Raw genomic sequence first — 20,774 nt, forward strand, 5'->3', positions numbered from 1 at the left:
GTGAACTGGCTGCACAGCCCACACTGGAGAGCGCAGGCAGTGTGAACTGGCTGCACAGCCCACACTGGAGAGCGCAGGCAGTGTGAACTGGCTGCACAGCCCATACTGGAGAGCGCAGGCAGTGTGAACAGGGTGCACAGGCCATACTGGTGGGACTGCTCGCTCCGAAACCTGCTACGCGGGGATGCTGCTCGATGACCAGCGCACTTGGACTTGACAAATAAAAAGAAACAAAAGGAACTGACCAGAGACTGGCAAAATCTCCATACAACATCCCCGAGGGACTCCGACTTCAGTGCACAGCAAAAGAGCACGTGCAAGGTTCCATTTCAAAATAAAACAGGAAGATGAAGACCAGCTTCAGGGCAGACAAAACTATCGCACCAAGAGTAGTACAAAATCAAATTCTGCTAACAGTGGCTGTGGAGAGTGCACACGTACCGTCAAAGAGCTGTGCTGTGTTCTCCACAAACAGGGAGCCAGCATGGCAGGCGGGGGCAGGCTCGGGACCCGAGGGCCAGGGCGTGTGGTCAGGGCCGCTCACCTCTCTGTGCCTCCGCATTCTCAACGGGGAAATGGGGACAGGGCTCTCGTGAAGATGGAACAACACGTCAGGTTCTCTGCAGATGGCCTCCGCGCACGTGCCCCAAAGTGTCACTTGCTACTAAGTGTTATGATTCAGCAGGGACACTCCCTCCTTCTCAAAGACACAAACTTGGGTCGTACTATTTTTTAATAAAGCAAATGATGGAGCTGAGGGAGTGTCTGCTGAAGTCCTGCCGAGTGAGGAGGAAGAGAAAGGAAAAACGGACCCACCCTAACCAGTAGTTCTGAGTCAGGTGGCGGTGCTCCTGCCAGGGGTTGAGAGTAACTGAGAGGGCGCAGCTGCTGAGCACGGCCACCAGCACCCAGGGTCAGGATGACGGGGCCCGCTCTCCTCTCAGATGCCCCGCTCAAACTTACGGAGGTAGAACAACAACAAAGTCTGCAACCCGAACCCAAGTAACACCTGGCATAGTTTCTCAGACACTGAACCTCCTGGAACAGCAACTCCTGCATCTACTGACGGACAATGTTACTTTGTTTTGTTTGAACTTTACCAAGATTTTTCGCCATTCTGGAAAATCACATCACACGACCAGTGAACTTCACGCTCCGCTGTGGTCGTGGGCCGTGCGTTTGTAGCCGTGTCCCTACGGCGTGCCCACACCCAGGCGCAGCACCTGGCCACCTCACCACTCCTGTGGGTGCGATCCCAGCTGAGCGTCTCCCGCAGGTGTGTGCCCGCGTTTTAGCTTTCTCGTGCAGTTAGTAGTCGAAGAACTGGCATTCTGAAATTCGGAAGTCATTTTACTGCCTGTGTATTCTACCTGAGGGCTAGCGCGGGTATCACAGAACACTCCTTACAGAAGTGGAGTGCTGGGTCCTGTTGGGGCTGAGAAGTCCTTCTGAGGCAGCCACTCTGAAACGCTTTATTTTCAGGACCCCTTTATATTTTCAAAAATTACTGAGGACTCCAAGGGTTTTAGCTGGAATATTATCTACCAATATTCACATTATTAAAATTAAAACAGACACTTAAAAATAACAAACTAATTATATGTTTAAAAAAATACCTATTAAAAAAAAAATCAGTGAGCAGAGTGGCACCCATCACATGCGTGTATGTGCTTCCCGTGACGTCAGGCCTAGCAGGAGGCCGCCCGTTCTCCCACGGGCTTCCGCTCTGTCGCGCTGCGGCGCACAGAGAAAATCCAGCCTCACACGGCCGTACAGCTGGGAAGGCAGGAGTCTACCAGTTTCTCGGCACAGATGTGGGCATTGTTTCTGATATTACACCCCAACTCAGAAAGTGGTGGTTTCTTGACGGGCAGTGTGGAATCTGAAAGTGTCATTATCTATGAAATTAAGATCCGTGACTCCATCTTGTACTGTGAACGGATCTTCTACCTACGTGTGATTCTGTGACGTCCTGCAGCGATCATGTGGAGAATGCAAGTCGCTGCGGTACGTAGACCTTCACAACGCCGACTCATTTCAGTAGACATATGGAAAAATCACATTTGTTAATGTCACTCTGAGCTCATCAGAAAAGTCTCAGAGTTGGGACGCTGTCAAGGTCATGGTGATGGATGTTTTTCAAAATTCTAATTTTTGCTTGAAAACTAAAATTTTATCATTGGCAACAAGCTATCAGTTGTTCTCCTTGATGACACAGTCTCACTTCTTTCTTTTTTGAGAAAATGTCTACCAAATGCACAACTCTGAACAACCACAGTGTCTGCCCACTCTACTTTCGAGAAAAACTGGTTTTCCATGAGAAAAGTGGTTAGTTCCACAACTCAGCCGCACAGCGTCTTCCCTGTGCTTGCTGTTTCCTCCCACAGAAGGCCTATGACTGCTTTATCAAGGTCATTCTTCAGCACCCTGGCGTCTCTTTCTTGGGTGAGCACAGTGGCGAACAGAGTGATGACCAGCACGGTATGGCACCATTGCCCTGGCGTGTGCCAAGGTGACCGCGGCTTCATTCACTGTTACGTCTGCAAGAGGACCTCAAATGCCAGCAGAACGGATAAGGCCAACGACACGTGGACATTATTATGAAACGGGTTTTGCTCTCACGGCCCTCTCAAATGGTCTTGGGGACCCAGAGGTCCAAGAAATATATTTTCAAAACTGCCAAAAAGGATATTTTTAGCCAGAGGCTCTCCACTGATCCGATGGGGACGTGCAGGACAACTTGCAGCAATGAAATGAACCCAGGCTGCACTCCTCTTGGGCAAACTTCTCTGAAGATTATTATTGTGTGAAAAAATTGGTATTAAGTACCAATGAAGAAATTGGTAACATGTTTTTAATAATTAGCTTTGCAGTCATAATGCTTTTGCCATTAAGTCTTATAACTAAGATTTTAAATTTTTTTAAAGATTTTATTTATTTATTTGAGAAACAGAGAGAGAGCGCGCGCACAAGCAGGGGCAGCGGCAGAGGGAGAAGCAGGCTCCCCGCTGGGCAGGGAGCTCCGTGTGGGGCTCGAGCCCAAGACCTGGGATCATGAGCTGAGCCGAAGGCAGACTAAGCTTTTAATTTTGAATCTTGAATGTGGGAGAGAAAAATATTTCACTTTAAAAAACTAACTAGGCTACATTACAAATTTTATTAGTATATAACATTCATCTATAAAAGCCAAAATCCTACGTGAACTGAAGAAAATGAAGTGGAGTTTGTTGTCCAAAGACAGCACAATACTATAAAGACTGACGGGGCTCCAGAGTTCCCACTTCACAGGGTGGAGGAAACTGCAGGACGCAATGCTGGGCTAGCATCCTGGAGACCAGGGACTTACTTGCAGCTGGGCCAAATACAGTGCCCATATGAGCAGAGTCTGATTCTACCATAGAGAAGGGAAAAACCGCATCCAGATCTGGTTCTGATTGGTAAGGGAGCCAAATAATTAGTGTATTTGTTTATGTTCAACAAGCATCTATATATTTACACTAGTGCAGATGATTTTCTAGCCATGCAAACTTAATCCACGGGTTGTCAACCTTCTCCTCCAAGTGTCAAAGAGTGAATATTTTAATCTGTGCAGCCACGCTCAGACTGACTCTGCCGCAGCCTGAAACTAGCCAGGGACAAGACACAAACGAAGCATGCAATTCATTCCGATAAAACTCTAATCACAAAAGCAGGCAGTGGGCTAGAGTCCCCTGACCCATTGTAAAGGGCAGAACGATCTCCAATTATAGAGAAGAGTCTCAAAACAGGCACTTTGAAAAAGGTCTCAAAACCAGAAAAAAATGTCTTTGTATTCTAAAACAGAAAAAGCCTAACCTCATACTACAGTGTCTAAAATTTAGCCAAATGAAAATGATTAAACATCCTACAGACTGAGATATAGGAGAACACCGAGATGGACAAAGTTCTTTAATTCTGTGGGCTCTGGGGGATGCTGCAAGGTGTGGTGCTCACCAGCAGTGCGTACAGCACCTGACGCCTCCCTGATTCCCTCAAGGGCCGCAGACGCAGGACCTCCCGTGGCCTTCACCACACCCCCGAGGGGTAGGGATGTTAACACGCTCGTTGCACAGCGAGGAGAGTGAGGCTGGCAACAGGCAGGGGGGCTGCCCAGTCATCAGAGCCCCTCTGAAGAGATCCACTTGGCCCCTAGGCCCGAGGTCTACCTTCGAGACTCTCCCGCCTCCCAGGCCCGGACCACGGTCCCGTTGCTCCCGAGTTAAGAAACAGGCAAACGTGTATATACAAAGGGGAGGGCTGGACATGCTGGGATGAGGGGCTCTCAGTTCTCTCAGTTTTTCTGTGGGTAACTAAGGGTTTACGGTCGTTGTGAGGCCAGGAGACACAGGAGCATACTGGTTTTGTCCCTCACTCACTCAAAGAACCCCAGTTGGCAGATGGTGTGGCCTGCCTCCTCTGGGCCTCAGTGTTTCTACTTGTTCAGGAGGCTGGACTAGGGAACCTTCACCTCTAAAATTCTGAAGAACTGTGTCAGGCACCTGTAGTCACCTTAAATGTGTGATACTGTTCACCGTCACACAGTTCAAAACACTAACCAAGAAAATACAAGCTTTCAGGCATCATAAAAAAAATAGGTACAATATTTAAATACTACTTTGTGCTAATGGGCCTCTGAACATTTTTCAAAAAGAAAATGAAGAATTGTCAGCTTAATATATTTTTAGCTCATTAATTAGTAGGTAAAGCCTATTATCTATTTACATTCCAGAAAATGTTCTAAACTGGATTATTCATGGCAAGTAAGCCACTGTGTAAAAACACCATTCTGTCAAAAGCAAAAGGTATATAAAGAATTCTTAATCTCATGGGAGTGTTTAAGGGCCAACTATGTCCAAAACCTCAGCCACAGTGTGGCTGAGCAACAGGGGAAGGCTTTGGCCACCTCCCAGAGGTTGAGGATTTGGAGACGGTGGACAGGCAAGGCCTGGGGCTGTTGCCCGCAGATCTTAACACGTGAATGCAATGTGCCTCCAGTCCCCATACGAGAAGCCAGCCACGGACAGCAGGCAGGGAATGCACAAGGCTCTCACCCAAACCCTACCCTAAAGGAACGGGGTTAGGTGCAATTTGACTCAATTTAAAATAGAGCAAAATGTAAAGCATTCAGGTGGCTGGTTTTAGTCCATCTGAGGTTTTCATCCTGACTCGATCCTTAGCAAGGTTCCTGACAAGCAACAAAGGAAAACCCTCCTCCACACCTGGTGTGCTCACTGAAGTCTGAGGATGGGGGGTGGGGAGCCAAGGGAGAGGCTTTTAAGACCACATCTAATCTAACGGCTTGAACCTGACACCGGCCTACAGCTGAAATGCAAATTAGGAAGGGCGTGCACGTGAGGGTAACATGCAGGGCAAACGAGCAGGAGCAGTGGGGCTGTAAGGACTATTCCTAGAACCACCTGATGCTTGGCTATCTCCCCACACACAGCAGCTGCCTATACCCTCCACCTCGAAAGTCAGCAGGAGGAATGCCAAAGTGGGGGCAGGGGCCTTTGCTACCTTGGGTGGCGCTTCGTCGGACCCTCCGGAGTCCCAGGACACTGTGACCTGTCTTCTGGACTCCATCCTCATCCGTTCTTCTTGCTGAACCTTCTCCTCCTCCAGGATTGTGCTAGAGAGACAATACATGGTTTAAGGGGAGCTGACAGCCAGAGTGAGCGAGCACACACCAGACCCCACCCGGGCTTATCTGAGGAGCACCAGCTGGCTAGCTAGAGGAAAACAATAAGGGAAGGGAGATCGGATCAGGTTTCTTAACTCTGCACAGGATGACTCTAGAATAGCCTCGGTCCCAACGGCAAGTCGGTTTTCAGCACAGCCGTAGGTAAGAAAAGGACAGCTGGGAAGACAAGGAAAGCTTGCGGAAAATCAAAGATGAGCCAGGGGCGGGGGTGGCGGGGAAGATGTTTGTACACCAAGTTTACTTTGAGCAGAATAGAACCGCCCTGAGAAATCCCAAGCAAGGCTTCGTCAAGCACGGCCAAGTGCCGGGACGGGCTCCTCACACGCACACAGAGCCCCGCGTCCTGTGAGCACAGCAGCACGCAGGGTGACAAATTCGCAATCTGGCCAATAATCTCCCTACCCCGCTCACTACCGTCTCCCGAACTTTCAGCCTGGCCAGTGCTTTATCTCACCCGGAAAAGGAGGACACGGGCAGCCGGCCGCCGCCCCTCACCGCGGCCCGGCAGAGGCTACCTGCCGCCCCGCCCGGCCCGCGGCCGCCGCTCCTCGGGCACTGCTGCGCGCCTCCTTAGCCTTGGCCGCCTGCCATGCCGCCAACCACCCGGCACGCAGCCGGGGCGGGCCCCCGCCAGCTCCCCTGGCCGCAGGACCCCGGGGGGCTCGGCGGGCGCCAGGTCCCCGCACCCCTGGGCCTCACCGCGGCCGCGGCTCTGTCCTGCACGCCGCCAGCCCCCGCTCGGCCTCTGAGAATGACGCTCATTCACGGTTTCGAGCCTCCGGGTGGAGCGCCGTCAATAACCAGCCAGAATTACTCATGAAAGAGTGAGGTCAGCTGCAGCAGACCCTTTCTAATCTGGGAATTTGCTCAACTGTTTGAGAAAGACATTCCTGCCTGCCTGGGGGCTGGAGCGGGTGGTTTCTCACACAAGCTAACTCCTGCAATCACCTTTAAGTCAGGGAAGGACGGACAAATCCACTTCATGACTGCTCTGAGTCAGCAAACCCTGACTACAGATGCAAGGGTAGTTCTTTTTTTTCTTTTAAAGGCACGGCTATGTTTTCCTCAGGGATGACTTTAGCGCTTTAAGAGGAAAGCTTTCAGCCAAAAGATTCTACTCCCTCCTGAAAGTATGATTTTGGTTTTCTTCATGCTCCAGCTGGACAATCCCAGCTTAGAAAGGAACACGGCACCTTGACAAGCTCCAGACAAAGCAAGAATCAGAGTCACGCTCCAGACTGGCCAGGGGCGCGCCGAGCCAGCGCTGCTGGGGACCGAGCCCTGGGGCCGGGGATGGGGACTCCAGCCACAGTGCACCGTCGGCTTGCCTTGTGCTCCCACTGGGCTGAGCTGCGACCCGACAGCCCACTCTCGCACGCAGTTAGTTAGTCGGATGCCGGAGCACCGCCGTGTGCATGAGCCGTGACAGGCAGTGGGGCAGTGAAGCCACACCAGCAGGGCCAACCAGCTGAGTGGCCAACAGGAGCCGACACCAAGCCTACCGCACGCCAACAGCGAAGGACTGCGGGCCACTTTCTTTGAGATGGACGCACTGGGTGCAGGAGCCCAGGCTGAGATCACTGGCCTGAGAGAGGAGCTGCCCCTGGTTAGTTTTTCTGCACGCTTCTCTCATGCAGGGCCCTAAATAATAGACCCTGAATCTGTATTTCCAAACATCGTTTTAACAACTGAAAAATCCGTAAAAATCAGGTAAAAAAAAAAATCAAGAAATTTGTCTTTTTCAGCTTCTTCAAATAACTGAAAAACAGGCAAGCTCTGAGAAGGCCGCGTGCGATAACCTAGTCTTTAGCACAATGGGAACTCCATTTTAAATAGGTCCCATTAAGGCAGTTTATGTCATATGGATTGTTCTGTGAAGTGGGTCTCCCTGGTCTTAAGGTTACTGTTCCCCATGAAAACCTCCAAAGATCCTGTGAGGTCCCTGCCACAGGAGACCCTCTCAGGCTCCGTCTGCCCTGGTTCTTCCACATTCCCTCTCCCTTGCTCTCCGACATCCTGAACCGACTGTCTGAGTCCTTCAGGGAGGCCCTTCTACCACTCAAGCGCACACGCCACTTGGCTGCTCTGTGCGGTTAGACTGTCCAAGTCTCGCCGCTGTCCTGCTCGGACCCTGCTCCCCTGTCGGTTTACAGCGTGTGCACATGACTGGCACCGAGGCCTCTCTTGCCCCGAACCTGCCAGTCGCACCCCCGGCAGAACAGTGGTAACGGGGATGGGAGTACTTTGATCTCAGTACTTGGTTCTCATTCCAAAAAGAACATGTCAAAATGCTTCTGAGAAACCATCATTTGTTGCTCAGAGCAGTCAAGAGTGTATATAACCCATAAAAGATGTTTTTACAACAGGAGGGCTATCCCACAGACGGAGTACGGGTACACACGGAGACGTTTCTGAACTTCTCTCTTTAAAGCTGCTGCAGAGCCCGGAGCAAGAAACCAGAATGTGCAGAGGGTCAAGGAGGTCAAATTTAAACATACTTTCCCAAACTGCAAATATTTTTAGTAGCAATACATTCCATGTGAAAGAGTCTGGCTGCCTGATGTGAGCTGGCAATGAGCCGCCATGGTTTCTCTGGGGATGGCGGTTTCTAGGGCTCAAACTTCAAAGTAGATGAACCAGGGAAAGCTCGGGCTGCTCCTTACAGACGGTAGGACACGTGGCCATCCTGCCTGTGGTCACCCACCAGTCCCATCTAGTGAGATGTGTGAAGGGGAAAGCAGGGCTTTACATGGTGTTTCTTTTTTTTTTCCTCACTTTCCCCACATCAACAGACACAGTCATCAAAGTCATCGATCTGGAGGACAAGGACACAGAGCGTGTGGGGCTGCTGACTGTTCTCTGGGCCTGCAGTGCTTCCAGGGAAACCTGCTCTCACGCCCTCCACCAGCTAGCATGGAGAGGTCTGATGAAATTTCCGTTCTGGAGCGACAAAGTGTGATTTCACTTCTAAAGTATTTTCATGGAGAGTAAGAAAGGGGTCTAATAGGTTCCTCGTTTCCAGCACTGAGCTAAGATGCAAAAACAAATCTTCAACCCAGACCAGCTTTAGAGTGGAAAAGGGCAATCAGTCCTGAGTGGCTGATAATCGAGCCATCCAAGCTGTGGGCAACAAGCTAGAAACCACACGTCCGCCGGCTTCTGTGGGGCAGGCCTCCTTGCCTCTTTCAACATGTTCACTCATTCAGAAATGAGAATAATACTGTCTACCCTACCCATTGTTAGGGTGGGAAATAAAGTACATGGAAAAAAACCAGTAAAGCTTTGAAGTAAATGTTAGTTAGCTCCGTACTTTTACCTGATCTTTTACCACCAGGAAAGAAAGGTTTTCTCTAATTTCTGGTGTTTCCCTGTGAGCGATGCACTACTGTTCTTCTCTCTGAAACTGCAAACCATTTCTTCTTTTAAATATAAGAAATACTCTTTGCTCAAATAACGTTTTCTTAAAGATTGGACTTTAGGGGCACCTGGGTGGCTCAGTCGGTTAAGCAGCTGCCTTCAGCTCAGGTCATGATCCCGGGGTCCTGGGATCGAGCCCCGTGGTGGGCTCCCTGCTCAGCGGGGAGCCTGCTTCTCCCTCCCCCTCTGCCTACTTGTGTTCTCTCTCTCTCTGTCAAATAAATAAATAAATAAAATCTTTCAAAAAAAAAAAAAAGAGTGGACTTTAATCACCTAAGCATCACAAAATCAGCCTGGGTTGATAGGCTACTTAGGTGAATCTGGAAAACATCCAGAGAAAGAGCAGCAAGAAATTGGGAGGGAAAAAAGCCAAGAGGGAAAGAGCTCGTTTTGGCAAGTTCACGGGAATACCAGTTTTGAAACATGATCTCTTATAATTACCCAACATTGCCTCACCACAGAGGAATGGAACTGACCTTTTAACAAAAAACCCCGCCTGATATCTTTGCAGAAAACAAGTCTGGAGCCTTGAGATGCAGTCATGGATGGCATATCACTAAGTGGCTGACCTGTGGCTAAATGCAAAGCCATAGGGCTACAGCGTACGCCTCTGCTCTTTTCTCTTACAAATGGGCAGAGCAGACTGGATGTCTAGTTCATGAATGCATCAAAACTGCATTTCTCTTCATGTATCTCAAACTGCAGGAAATAATGCACTTTTATATGGTGGTGGCACTGCCCATCTCAAAATTATTTTTAAATAATGTGATTTCTACTAAAATCTTTCTTTAAAAATAGTGACCTCTTTCTATTCCTGGCAAGTCTGCATAGCAACTATTTGATGAACCCTCTTGCAGATCGCAACTATGGACAATGACATAAGCAACCCTGTGACCGAATAGGAGAGCAACCCACAGCAGCTAGACTATGACGCGGGGCTGGCACCGAGGGCGAGGGCCCTGGATGAGACCCTGTTTTTTAACGGCCATTCACCAGACAGCAGACACTAGTCTTATAAAATCTGCCCAAAACCCTAGCTGAACCTGGAACCATGCACACACAGGACAGGCTCCAAGCAGCCCAGCTAAGGCAAAGAGAACTGAATTGAGATGTGGGCTACTGCTCACCGCATGGGGAGAGAATCTGTGATTTGAGACCAGCCAAGTTAATTGCCTGCTAAAACAAACAAACCATTCTTCAGAGGAATCTAACTGAATCCAGAGTTTTTGCAATCTATCATTCACAATGTCCAGGACATAATCTAAAATTACTCGATATACAAATAAACATGAAAACGTGATCCATTCTCATGAGGAAAAAACAATGTAAAGGAGGCAACTCCAAAGATGGCTCAGAAGTTGGAATTAGCAGGCAGGGGCTTGAAAGAGCTATTATATTCAAGGACATAAAGAAAAATCTCTTCATAATTAATGGAAAGATAAGAAATGTTAGCAAAGAAATAGATACTTTAAGAAAGAGCCAAATAAAAATTCAATAATGAAAAATACAGTATCTGAAATAAAATCTCCACAGGATCAGATGACTGGTAGGATGGAGATGACAAAACAGTTAGGGAACTTGAGGACAAATCAATTAAAATTATCCAATCTGAAGGACTTGGAGAAAAAGACTGGGGGGTAAAAAGAAAAAGAACGAGGTCCCTGGGACGTGAAGGACACTATCAAAAGGCTTAACATACATGGAACTGGAATTTTAGAAGTGAGAAAATGGAGCAGAAAAAATACCTGAGCAGATAACTGTGAAAGACATACATTTACAGATTCAGGAGGGTCAGTGAACCCCAGGTATGATCAATACAAAGAAAACCACACCCCGCACATCCTAGCAAAACTGCTAACATCCAAAGACAAAGAGAAAAACCATGCAAGCAGCCAGTAAAAAATGACAAAGCACGGACGGAGGAACAATGATTCAAAAGGCCAATGACTTCTTATTAGAAATAACAGAGGTCAGTGGAAGAACAGCTTTAAAGTGCCGGAAGAAAAAAATACAGCACCACCGTCAAGTCGGAACTCTGTTCTAGTGAAATTAAGTTCAATTAATTTTCAGGTAAGAACCCCAAAAAACTAATGGAATTCACCACCAACAGACGAACACAGAAAATGCTCAAGAAGTTCTCTGGGTGAATGGGAAGCAGCAGAAAAAACTTTAGGAAAGAATGAAGAACGCTGTGAGGGGTTAAATATGAAAGATTGTTTTTTTACTTTCCGTAAAGTACTATTTAAAACACACAAAAAGGGGCTCCTGGGTGGCTCGGTCGTTAAGCGTCTGCCTTCGGCTCAGGTCGTGATCCCAGGGTCCTGGCATCGAGCCCCGCACTGGGCTCCCTGCTTGGCCGGGAGCCTGCTTCTCCTTCTCCCACGCCCCATTTGTGTTCCCTCTCTAGCTGTCTCTCTCTCTCTCTCTGTCAAATAAATTAAAAAAAAAATCTTAAAATAAAAAATAAAACACACAAAAAAATCTTATTTTGTGAGGTTACTAACATATACAAATGTGACCTATATGACATCTAGAGCATAAAGGACTGAGGTGGCGGCAAACAGACTTTCTCAGCCGTGAGAACCTGACACCATAAGCACAGCACAGCTGTTAACTCTGAGAGGATGGGCAAAAGTTACACGCATATTGTAATCTCTAGAGCAATCACTAAAATTATAATGCAAAGGGTATTGCTAAAATGCAGATTTGGGGCTTAGAGGGAGAAAGAGGCACAGAGAGAGGCTGTTGGCTTCCCAGTGCTGAACTCTCAGCCAAGCACTGGTGGCCTGAGCACACAGTGCTTTTGCTTCCCTCCCAGCTAGGCTGTAGGTGCATGTTCATTTGTAACTGGAACGAAGCCAGTGTTTCTCCATTTGTGTCCTGCATCGCTCCATCCAGCCACAGTCCCCTGTCTGTCGGTGAACTGAAGTCGAGGGGAGCCATGTGCAGCCACCGGCCCTTAGCTGCCCAGAGGGAAAGGAAGACCTTCATGGCTGCTCCACTCTCCCCTCATGTTTTTAGGGATAATAACCCTGGAGACAAAATTCAATGAAGGGGAAGGAAGAACAGCTGCAGAGAAAACAGAACTGGTCACAGAAAGAGAACTGAAGGGAAGGGTTCTGGTGGCTACTAGGGTAAGTTTGAGGGTTTCTGCGTGGGCTCTGATCGTAAAGAGTAAATGCATGGACGACGGACATGTTGAGAGGCATCTCTTTACAGGTAGAACAAGTGAGGGGAGGAGAACAGTGCGAGGGGAAATCCAGGAGGCTCGGGGGGGCACCCTGAGGCTGACGGGCAAGAAGGAACACTGGTCTTGGAGGCAGGAGAAAGGGGCCCAGGGGCTTCCCTGTCAGCTGCACAATCCAGGGCGAGTCATAGGACTTTTCTGAGCCTCAGGCTCCTTCAGTGAAAAGAGCAATAAAAACTCAATTCTTAAGAACTGCCATGAAGTCAAACAAGGTAATACATGTAAAAATGATGTGTGAAGCCATGTAAGTGCAAAGGACTAATTTTTATGAAATGCATGTTTAAATCTCCCTGGAAATCTGTTCACACAAACCAAACACAGACGCACATGGAAAAGCCTGGAACACCTATGCACGGGCAGGAGCCAATGGCGGGTCAGAAGGATCCTCACGTAAACAGTTAAGACATAATTCCTAGTGGGGGGCACCTGGGTGGCTCAGTTGTTAAGCGTCTGCCTTTGGCTCGGGTCATGATCCCAGGGTCCCGGGATCGAGCCCCGCATCAGGCTCCCTGCTCGGCGGGAAGCCTGCTTCTCCCTCTCCCACACCCCCTGCTTGTGTTCCTGCTCTTGTTATCTCTCTCTCTGTCAAACAAATAAATAAAACCTTTAAAAAAAAGACATAATTCTTAGTGGAAAGAATGTAAATGTTATATCAAATTCCTATTAAATTTCAATTTACTCTTTACTTTTAATTACTGGTAAGGCTAAGGACCAAAAAAACCACACAAAAAAACCCAAAAAACCCTTGAAATTCAGATGCCGTGAATGTTTTTTATAATTTTTTATTTAAGGTTTCTAAAAATTTACTTAAGTAATCTCAAAACCCAATAAACATGACCCCGAGATCAAGAGCCGCACACTCTTCTGCCCGTGCCAGCCAGGCACCCCCAGATGCCGTGAACGTTTTAAGACGTCTATAGGACTAACTGAGAAATCAATTACTCTTCTAGATAATATCTAGACCCAAGAGGCTAGCAAGGGAAGGGAAATACTGGTACAATGACTAAGGAGGAATTCAGACACCACCTTTGAAAGGAATTTTGGAAGCAAATACAAAACTACTTAAAAAAATACACAGAGAAGAAGCACAAATAACTCCTATCATCAATCAAACCTAGAGCTTTTAATTCAGAGTCCATATACTAGGATACAGAATCAGAAAAGATTAAAAAGACTTGTATAAGATGCTGTTCACAGACTAAAAATTTAAAATCCGTGTCTCTATAACGTGTCTATAAAAATGTCTTTGTGTTTTGGTATCTGGATAATGAGAGCTCACACTTTTGAGTTCAAATAACCAGGTTTTTCTTTAACAGCAACTGATACTTTTTCTTTACCCTAAGGCTGCCGGGTCCCTTCCGGATCTTCAGGAAAAGCTTCGTTGTTACTACTAGCGCGGCTGTAACAGTGTGTGCACCAACCCGAGCCACGAGCCACGTGCAGTTGGAAGCATTTCACATCATTTCACGTAACCCTGGAAACCAGACTGCAGGAGGGCTGTGTGACCCTGCTCCTACAGGGAGGTAAAGTCACTCGCCCAAGGTCACACAGCCTTTTCAAATTTCTTTTTAAACTGTAACCTTCATAACACAACACACATAACTCTCAACAGAAGGTTAAATTCCTCCCAACTCAAGTGCTGTCTGTACCTTCCCAGGTTACACTCCTCCCCGCCCCCCCCAAGGGGCCAGCACCCTCACAGACTGACCGAAACCAGTCTGTGTCCCGAGGAGCCCTGAAACTTCACTGGACTATGATGCTGAGACGTAGCACGAAAAACATGTCATCAGTCTGGGGCTGTAGCCACTCCAAGCTGCATCCTAACAAGACAGATCTCTCAAAGGCCAGCTTTGCTTGATAATGTTCGAAAGCAAACACGACAGTATTAACTCACAGTGACAAACAACCCCCTGCCCCCAAGGCCGACGCGACAGGCCGCACCCACACGTGCTGGCTTCTGTCACCGCGCAGAGCCTCTCGGTCGGCTTCCACAATGCTCCCTACCATACCCGGGGCTCCGAGGGCCAGAGCGGCAAAGTGCAGCACACTCAAGAGGTGACACAAAACACAGTGAACAGGACAAACGCTCTGGGGCCAGCGCACGGCAGCCAGGTAGCCCTCCAAGTTCATGGGTGAGGGCCTGTGTGCCTATGCCAGACACACTGCCCTTGCCTTTGGGGACGTTCTCTGGTTGATAGTCAAAAAAAACGTTGAGAAAACCAGCTTCAAGGATTCCTTATAACACTTTTTTTTTTTCTTCCTTCTTTTCCCTTTTTAACTAAGCATTAGCAATTTGCTCACCAGTCGCAATCACAACACGGAGCACATAAGGACATCTAGCTGTGTCTCAGGTCAAGGCCCAGAGTGTGCCAGCTGACAGCTTGGGCCCCGGACTCAGGTGGGCTCGCTGCGAGTTCCAGCTCTGGGACCTCAGGTGAGCTGCCTAACCTCAGAGTTTCAGTCCCCTCTTTTGTGAACCCACGGTGGTGATACTATCTACATCTCCAAGGACTGTGAGGGCTAAGATGAAGTGACGTGAGGAAGTGCGTGGCTCAAGGGCCCGAGACCGGCTATCAAGGAACATGGTATTTGTTCGAGAGGTCTTCCTGAAAAGCACCATGGCAGACACCAGCTCAAATCATGGAGCGTCTTCCAAAGTGATACTTACTAGGTCAGCCTTCTTTAGAACAGAAATGTTCAGGTGAACTGTGATATTCTTTACCACTTATATTCTTTTACCTAACCTTCATATGTGAAAACAGCGAGCTTAGAAACAAGGAGTAATTTCCAAAGGTTTAAAAACCACTATGGTGGGAACAATGAGCTTTTGTTCACTGCTGGGAGCAGAGCTGGTGTATCCGCTCTGGATACCAGCAGGACCCACTGATGCTACACCCGAGCATGCCCGCTAGCTCTTGGATACACACCCAACTTCAATTCCTGTACCCTTGCACACCAAAAAGACACAGCAGTGGCCTTCACAGCTCCAAGTTGGAAAGAACCTAAATTTCCACCAGGCAGATGAATAAACTATGGGATATTCACAAATAGAACACCACAGAGCAAGGAGAAAGAGGTGCAATTATCTGATACCATGGATGATCTCAAACTAAATGCTGAATAACATAAGCCACGAACAAAAGAGTACATACTGAGTGGTACCATTTACAGAAAGTTCAAAAGTAGGCAGAACCAATGCATGGTTAGCAGTTACCCTCGGAGGGCGAACAGTCATTGGAAAGGGGCATCTGGCGGGTTTCTGGAGCGGTGGCAGTGTTGGTTTCTTATTCTGGATGCTGTTTACGTGCGTCTGCCCAATTTGTGACAATCCATGAGCGGTTTACTTCTTGGCATATTTATATGTTCACATCTTTGTAGGTCAATACAAAGCTTTAAAAATACGGTATAAGACTTTAAATTGATAATTTTATTAGTTTATTTCCCCCATTTGTCTAAGAAGGATTTAAGAAAGCACATGTTAACGTGTTTCCCTAGACTGAGCTGAAACGGACAGCCTTACTTTCACTCCTGGGAAGCATAAGCCCCACAAGGGCAGATACTAAAGCTGCTTATTGTGGTTTCCTTGGCACAGTAGCTATCAAAGAATTAACTGAATTAACCAGGGATTATATGATTTTTCCATTCAAAAGCTACTTGGGGCACTCTTACAGCCTGTCAGTCCTACAGGGCAAGCACACCACGGTACACAGGAGTCATTTCGCAGGGTGCTCCTACTGGGGAGCTTTTACACTCGCTACCAGGCCGCCCGCAGGCTCACCTCGTCCTTCTCTGTGCATTCACATCTACGAATAAGAAAGTGGGACGTGAGGAGGACAGATGCTTGGAGTCATGGAGATCCACCCACGGAAGTCTGACCCAAGTGCTGCCTGCCTCTGCTGGACAAGATTCATCCCTAGAGCCACTTCCCTCAACTCAGAGTAAAAGACAAACAAACGTATGGCCCACAGCTGCGTGGGATCCCATGGTGATCTGCGTCCATTCAAATTATTTTCTTTTTTTTTAAAGATTTTATTTATTTATTTGACAGAGAGACACAGCAAGAGAGGGAACACATGCAGGGGGAGTGGGAGAGGGAGAAGCAGGCTTCCCTCGGAGCAGGGGGCCTGATGCGGGACTCGATCCCAGGACCCTGGGATCATGACCTGAGCCGAAGGCAGTCACTTAACGAGTGAGCCACCCAGGCACCCCCAAATTATTATTATTTTTTTTAAGATTTATTTATTTATTTGACAGAGAGAGAGGAACACAAGCGGGGGCAGTGGGAGAGGGAGAAGCAGGCTCCCCGCGGAGCAGGGAGCCCGATGCGGGGCTCGATCCCAGGACCCTGGGACCACGACCTGAGCCGAAGGCAGACGCCCAATGACTGAGCCACCCAGGCGCCCCAAAATTATTTTCTTTTAAGGTAGAAATGGAGGATGGGACTTGGGAAACATTTTTAACTGACCTCTGGGGTAAAGACTGTCTGAAGTTTATTACTTTGTTAAACAATCTTCGATATAGTATAAATTTTGTAAAACTCAATAAAATAATCTGTTTAATTACTATGACACACCGTTACATTTATAAATGTCCAAGCAAGCTATTATGAAGTTAAATTTTATTGGCCTCTTTGGTAGCCATATTATACATGTATAAAATGCAAAGTCAAACTCCATTTCTGACTGAAACAGGAAAAGACAGAACAAATGAACGCTCAGTGGCCTGTGCTAACTGCAGAAGATCCATAAGTCACAGCCTAGGTATGTTATAAAGTCATGTATGTATGTATGAAATCGTTATATTTAGTTCTAAAAATTCACCTTGGATAGTTCTTGGAACTACTTTACCTAAAGAAACAGGCCTTCAGTGACCCCTGCCGTGAGGTTTCACGCACTAAGCCATTACTGGAGTGGCCGTGGGGCCCCACTGTGCGCAGGCCCCTGGCCTGCGGGTGCACGCAGCACCGAGGCGAGTATGACGATCCCTGCCCTCAAGGAGCCTCAGTCTAGTAGGGCTGAGACATACTAGACTGTGAGCTCCTCGAGGGCAGGAAAGGTGCTGTAGTCCTCTTGGCCCAGACACCGGGCCCCAGGCTCAGCTCTCGTGCTGCTCACAGTGAACACGGGGGCGGCCATCTGGGGCAGCGCAGGGCGAGCACGACAAGAAGAACAAAGTGCTCTGGAGACTCCGCGGGCGGAGGCTCGTTGGCTGTGCAGCCACGGAGGAGCCGGCGTGTGAAAGCAGCCGAGAAAGAGGAGCAGGATTTCACCGGGAGGAGGAGGAGGAGTTCCAGGCCGAGGGGGGTTAGTGCGGTCACAGTGTGAGAAAGGGGTGGGCCGCGATGGAAGGAATCTTCAGTCTGCTCTGGAAGCCTCTACCTAATACAGGAGTCACGGGAGCCCACTGAGGGCTGTTCGAGCAAGGGAGCCACTCGTCCACAGCGATGTTTCAGAAGATCAACCAAGGGGCTATGCCAGCTGGATGCACAGTCCAGGCGGAGGAGCAGGGGAGGGGGTGCCCAGCCGGCCAGCCGGGGGCGGCGAGGAATTACTGCTCACTCCAAGACGGAGATGAACGCAAAGGCACCTTTGGGGCCTATGGAAGGTGAGGGCCAGGGGCTGCCTGGGAGGCAAGGCAACAGACTTGTTCTAGGATGAACATGATGCTCAGCAGCAATGCGAACGCGGCTCTGGGCCTTGTGAGAAAAGGCAGGACGGAAGCTGAAGACAGACAGAGGTGAGAGGCTGGCAGGGCCCAGGAAGCATACTGAGAGAAAGGAGGGCGGCCCGGGACGGACGTGTGGGCAACACGCAGGGCGACCGAGGAGCAGCAGGTCGGGGCGTAAAGGAGGTGTCTGGGAGGCAGGCAGGAGGAGTCAGAGAGGGGAGGAATCTCAAGGACAGAATCTGTCTAATTCTGAGGAAAGATCAAGGAGGAACAAAAAAATGTATGAGCAAAACATGAAATAAAGCACATTCAAAATCCAGCTCTAGTAAGTGAGAGCGTGTATCATGAATTGTATGAGAATTAAGAAACTGGAGATTTTTAGCTTGAAGAAAGCTGTGTAGAAACACCTGAAGGACTGTCATGTGGAAGGCAGAGCTGCGCTGTCTACGGGGCCCGAAAGGGTGGGACCAGGCCGGCAGGTGCACAGCACGGGGCCCAAGGAGGAGCCCCTTCCAGAGTGTGCTGCTCACTGTATGGTGAGGAACGGCTGACCCATCTCTTCTACCGGGCTGCAAACGCTGGGGGCAGGATTGTGTTTTGTTCATGGTTGAGTCCACAGAACCTGACTTAGAATAAAGTGGGAGCTTAGCCAATAATTCCTGACTGGGTGAATCTTTTACACCTCTCCCTATCAGCTTTCATTCTTCCGTGAAACACGCTCCTTGCCCGGAGCCTTGGCTGGCAAGCTGAGCTGCCTGAAGATGAGCTAGGGCTACAGGCAGTCTAGAAGGCTTCACGCGCTGGGGGACAAGGATGGGCCAGAGGAGCCACCGGGGTCTTTTGGACCCTGATGTTTGGTAATTTTCTATGAAAAAAGACAAAGATACACCAAGTTTTAAAAATCTCACATAGAATCAGGGAAATATGAAGACAGGTTTTACAGCACACATTACATCATGGTGTTGGTCACACAGTAACGCTCCCATGTATATGTATTACATTAAAATATCTTATTTATTACAGTATCGAGTCTCAGTCTAGACTTCAATTCGACAACTGTCTGTTGAGCACGTGTTAGAGGCCTGCGTCGGGGCCACAGAAACGGGTAAGACACAGTGATGCCCATGGAGAGCCTAGAGCCCGGCGTGCAAATGAGAAATTCTCCAAGCCGGGTGGCACGGTCAACTCTGTGCAGACACTCTGAGGGGCTCAGCACGCTAACAGGTCCCTGCGTGCTCCCTCTAAGGAACCGGGAGCTCCTGGAGGTTTGGGTCTGGCCGTGGCTGGCACAAATCAGGAGCCATGAAATGGCAGCTGAATAGGTCATGTGGATGTTCTGATGACAACAAACAGTAGCATCGAAAAGGCGCCAAAGAGTGGCTATCTGTTTGCGGGCAGGGCCGACCAGGGCAGTCCCCTGAAGGAGCTAACATCTGAGCTGGATTCTGAAGACCACAGAAGTGGTTAGCAGCTGGGACAGCTGGGGGAAGGCGTCCCCGGGAGAGAAAACAGCACGTGAGAGATGGCGGGCCATGCCGGGAGAAGCATAAGCAGTTAGGAGCGTGCTGGAGATGGAGGAGGAGTGGGAGATGGAACTGGATGGGCAACTAGGGACCAGGTTCTCATGGATCTTGTAAGCCATGCTCAGTCAGAAGTCAGGGGATGAGAGATCTGATCCTAATCTGGAGTTTCTTAAGATTTTAAGATACAATCTCCTGAGGATTCTAGCAAGGCATAAATAAATGCAAACCAGTTAATAAGTAATTATGTTTGCTGGAGAAGAGGTTAGCCTTAGCCGTCCTGATAGAATGACCTCAAACGCTACGACTGCATGGGAGCAGCCGCATGCGCCTGCCCCAGCCCCGGCCCTCACTCCCCCCACTCCTACCTGAGCTGAGCTTTGAGCTCAGTGAACCGGGGCCGCCTGCTGGGGTCATAGGCCCAGCATTTCGTCATAAGGCTGTAGAGGGTAGGAGGGCAATTTGGAGGCATTGGTAATCTCTCCCCATTCTCAATTCGACCGATCACATCATTGTTCTTCACTCCTTGAAAAGGCTTCACACCATGCATCAGTATCTCCCACATACATACACCTGTGAAGTGGGAATGAAAACAGAACCGTGAACTTGGTGGGAAGAGAAGAATGCCCATGTTTCAGGAGTAACTTCATAGCTGGCACAAGAGGACCAGCTGTGTGATTTTGGGCAAATCGGCTAAATAAAGCATTCAATGAATTCTGTTATAAATAAGAATAGCAATATTAATTTAATATGACGCAAATCATTAAATATTAAGTTATTTTCCAAAAAAAACCCCCAAGTTTTTCTAAGAGGTTTACTTTTCTAAAAATCCTATATTAGAAAATGGCCGACCAGGTACAGTGATCCTTCATGGTTTAATGAACCAGTTCAAAACGGGCTGAATGATTTTCCCTTGCCCTCCACTGCAGTCCAGCCTGCTGATGATTACGGCAGCTGACCGAGGCCTAACAAAAGAAAATACTAAAATTTAAGCCTTACACCTTTAGAATACTCAGACTCCCTTCACGAGGTAGCCCATTCCTGGCTAGGGTGCACGTCGGCACTGTCATCTAGCTTATGCACAAGTTGGTCAGGGGGTCCCTGCCCCCATGGGCAAGCTCTGGACTCCCTGGGCTGCAGTGGCCCTGCCCACAGACCCCTCACTCACACTCCACCCTTGCAGACCACATGCTTTCTTGGTGTC

General features: G+C 48.6%; 1 protein-coding gene across 16 annotated transcripts in view; it reads right to left on the minus strand.

Annotated features, from left to right (window-relative positions):
• Nucleotides 1-20,774, minus strand: part of PTK2 (protein tyrosine kinase 2) — a 259,862-nt gene that overhangs the window by 31,694 nt on the left and 207,394 nt on the right. For all 16 annotated transcript variants that reach the window (XM_032415592.1, XM_032415591.1, XM_032415581.1 and 13 more), the window contains 2 exons: nucleotides 19,939-20,143; nucleotides 5,536-5,647 (listed from right to left, as the gene is read on the minus strand). In XM_032415592.1, coding sequence (XP_032271483.1) covers nucleotides 5,536-5,647; nucleotides 19,939-20,143 — 317 coding nt within the window. The remainder of the gene's footprint in view (nucleotides 1-5,535; nucleotides 5,648-19,938; nucleotides 20,144-20,774) is intronic.

The sequence above is a fragment of the Phoca vitulina genome, unplaced genomic scaffold, assembly GCF_004348235.1.
Source record: "Phoca vitulina isolate PV1807 unplaced genomic scaffold, GSC_HSeal_1.0 scaffold18, whole genome shotgun sequence".
Classification (NCBI taxonomy): domain Eukaryota; kingdom Metazoa; phylum Chordata; class Mammalia; order Carnivora; family Phocidae; genus Phoca; species Phoca vitulina.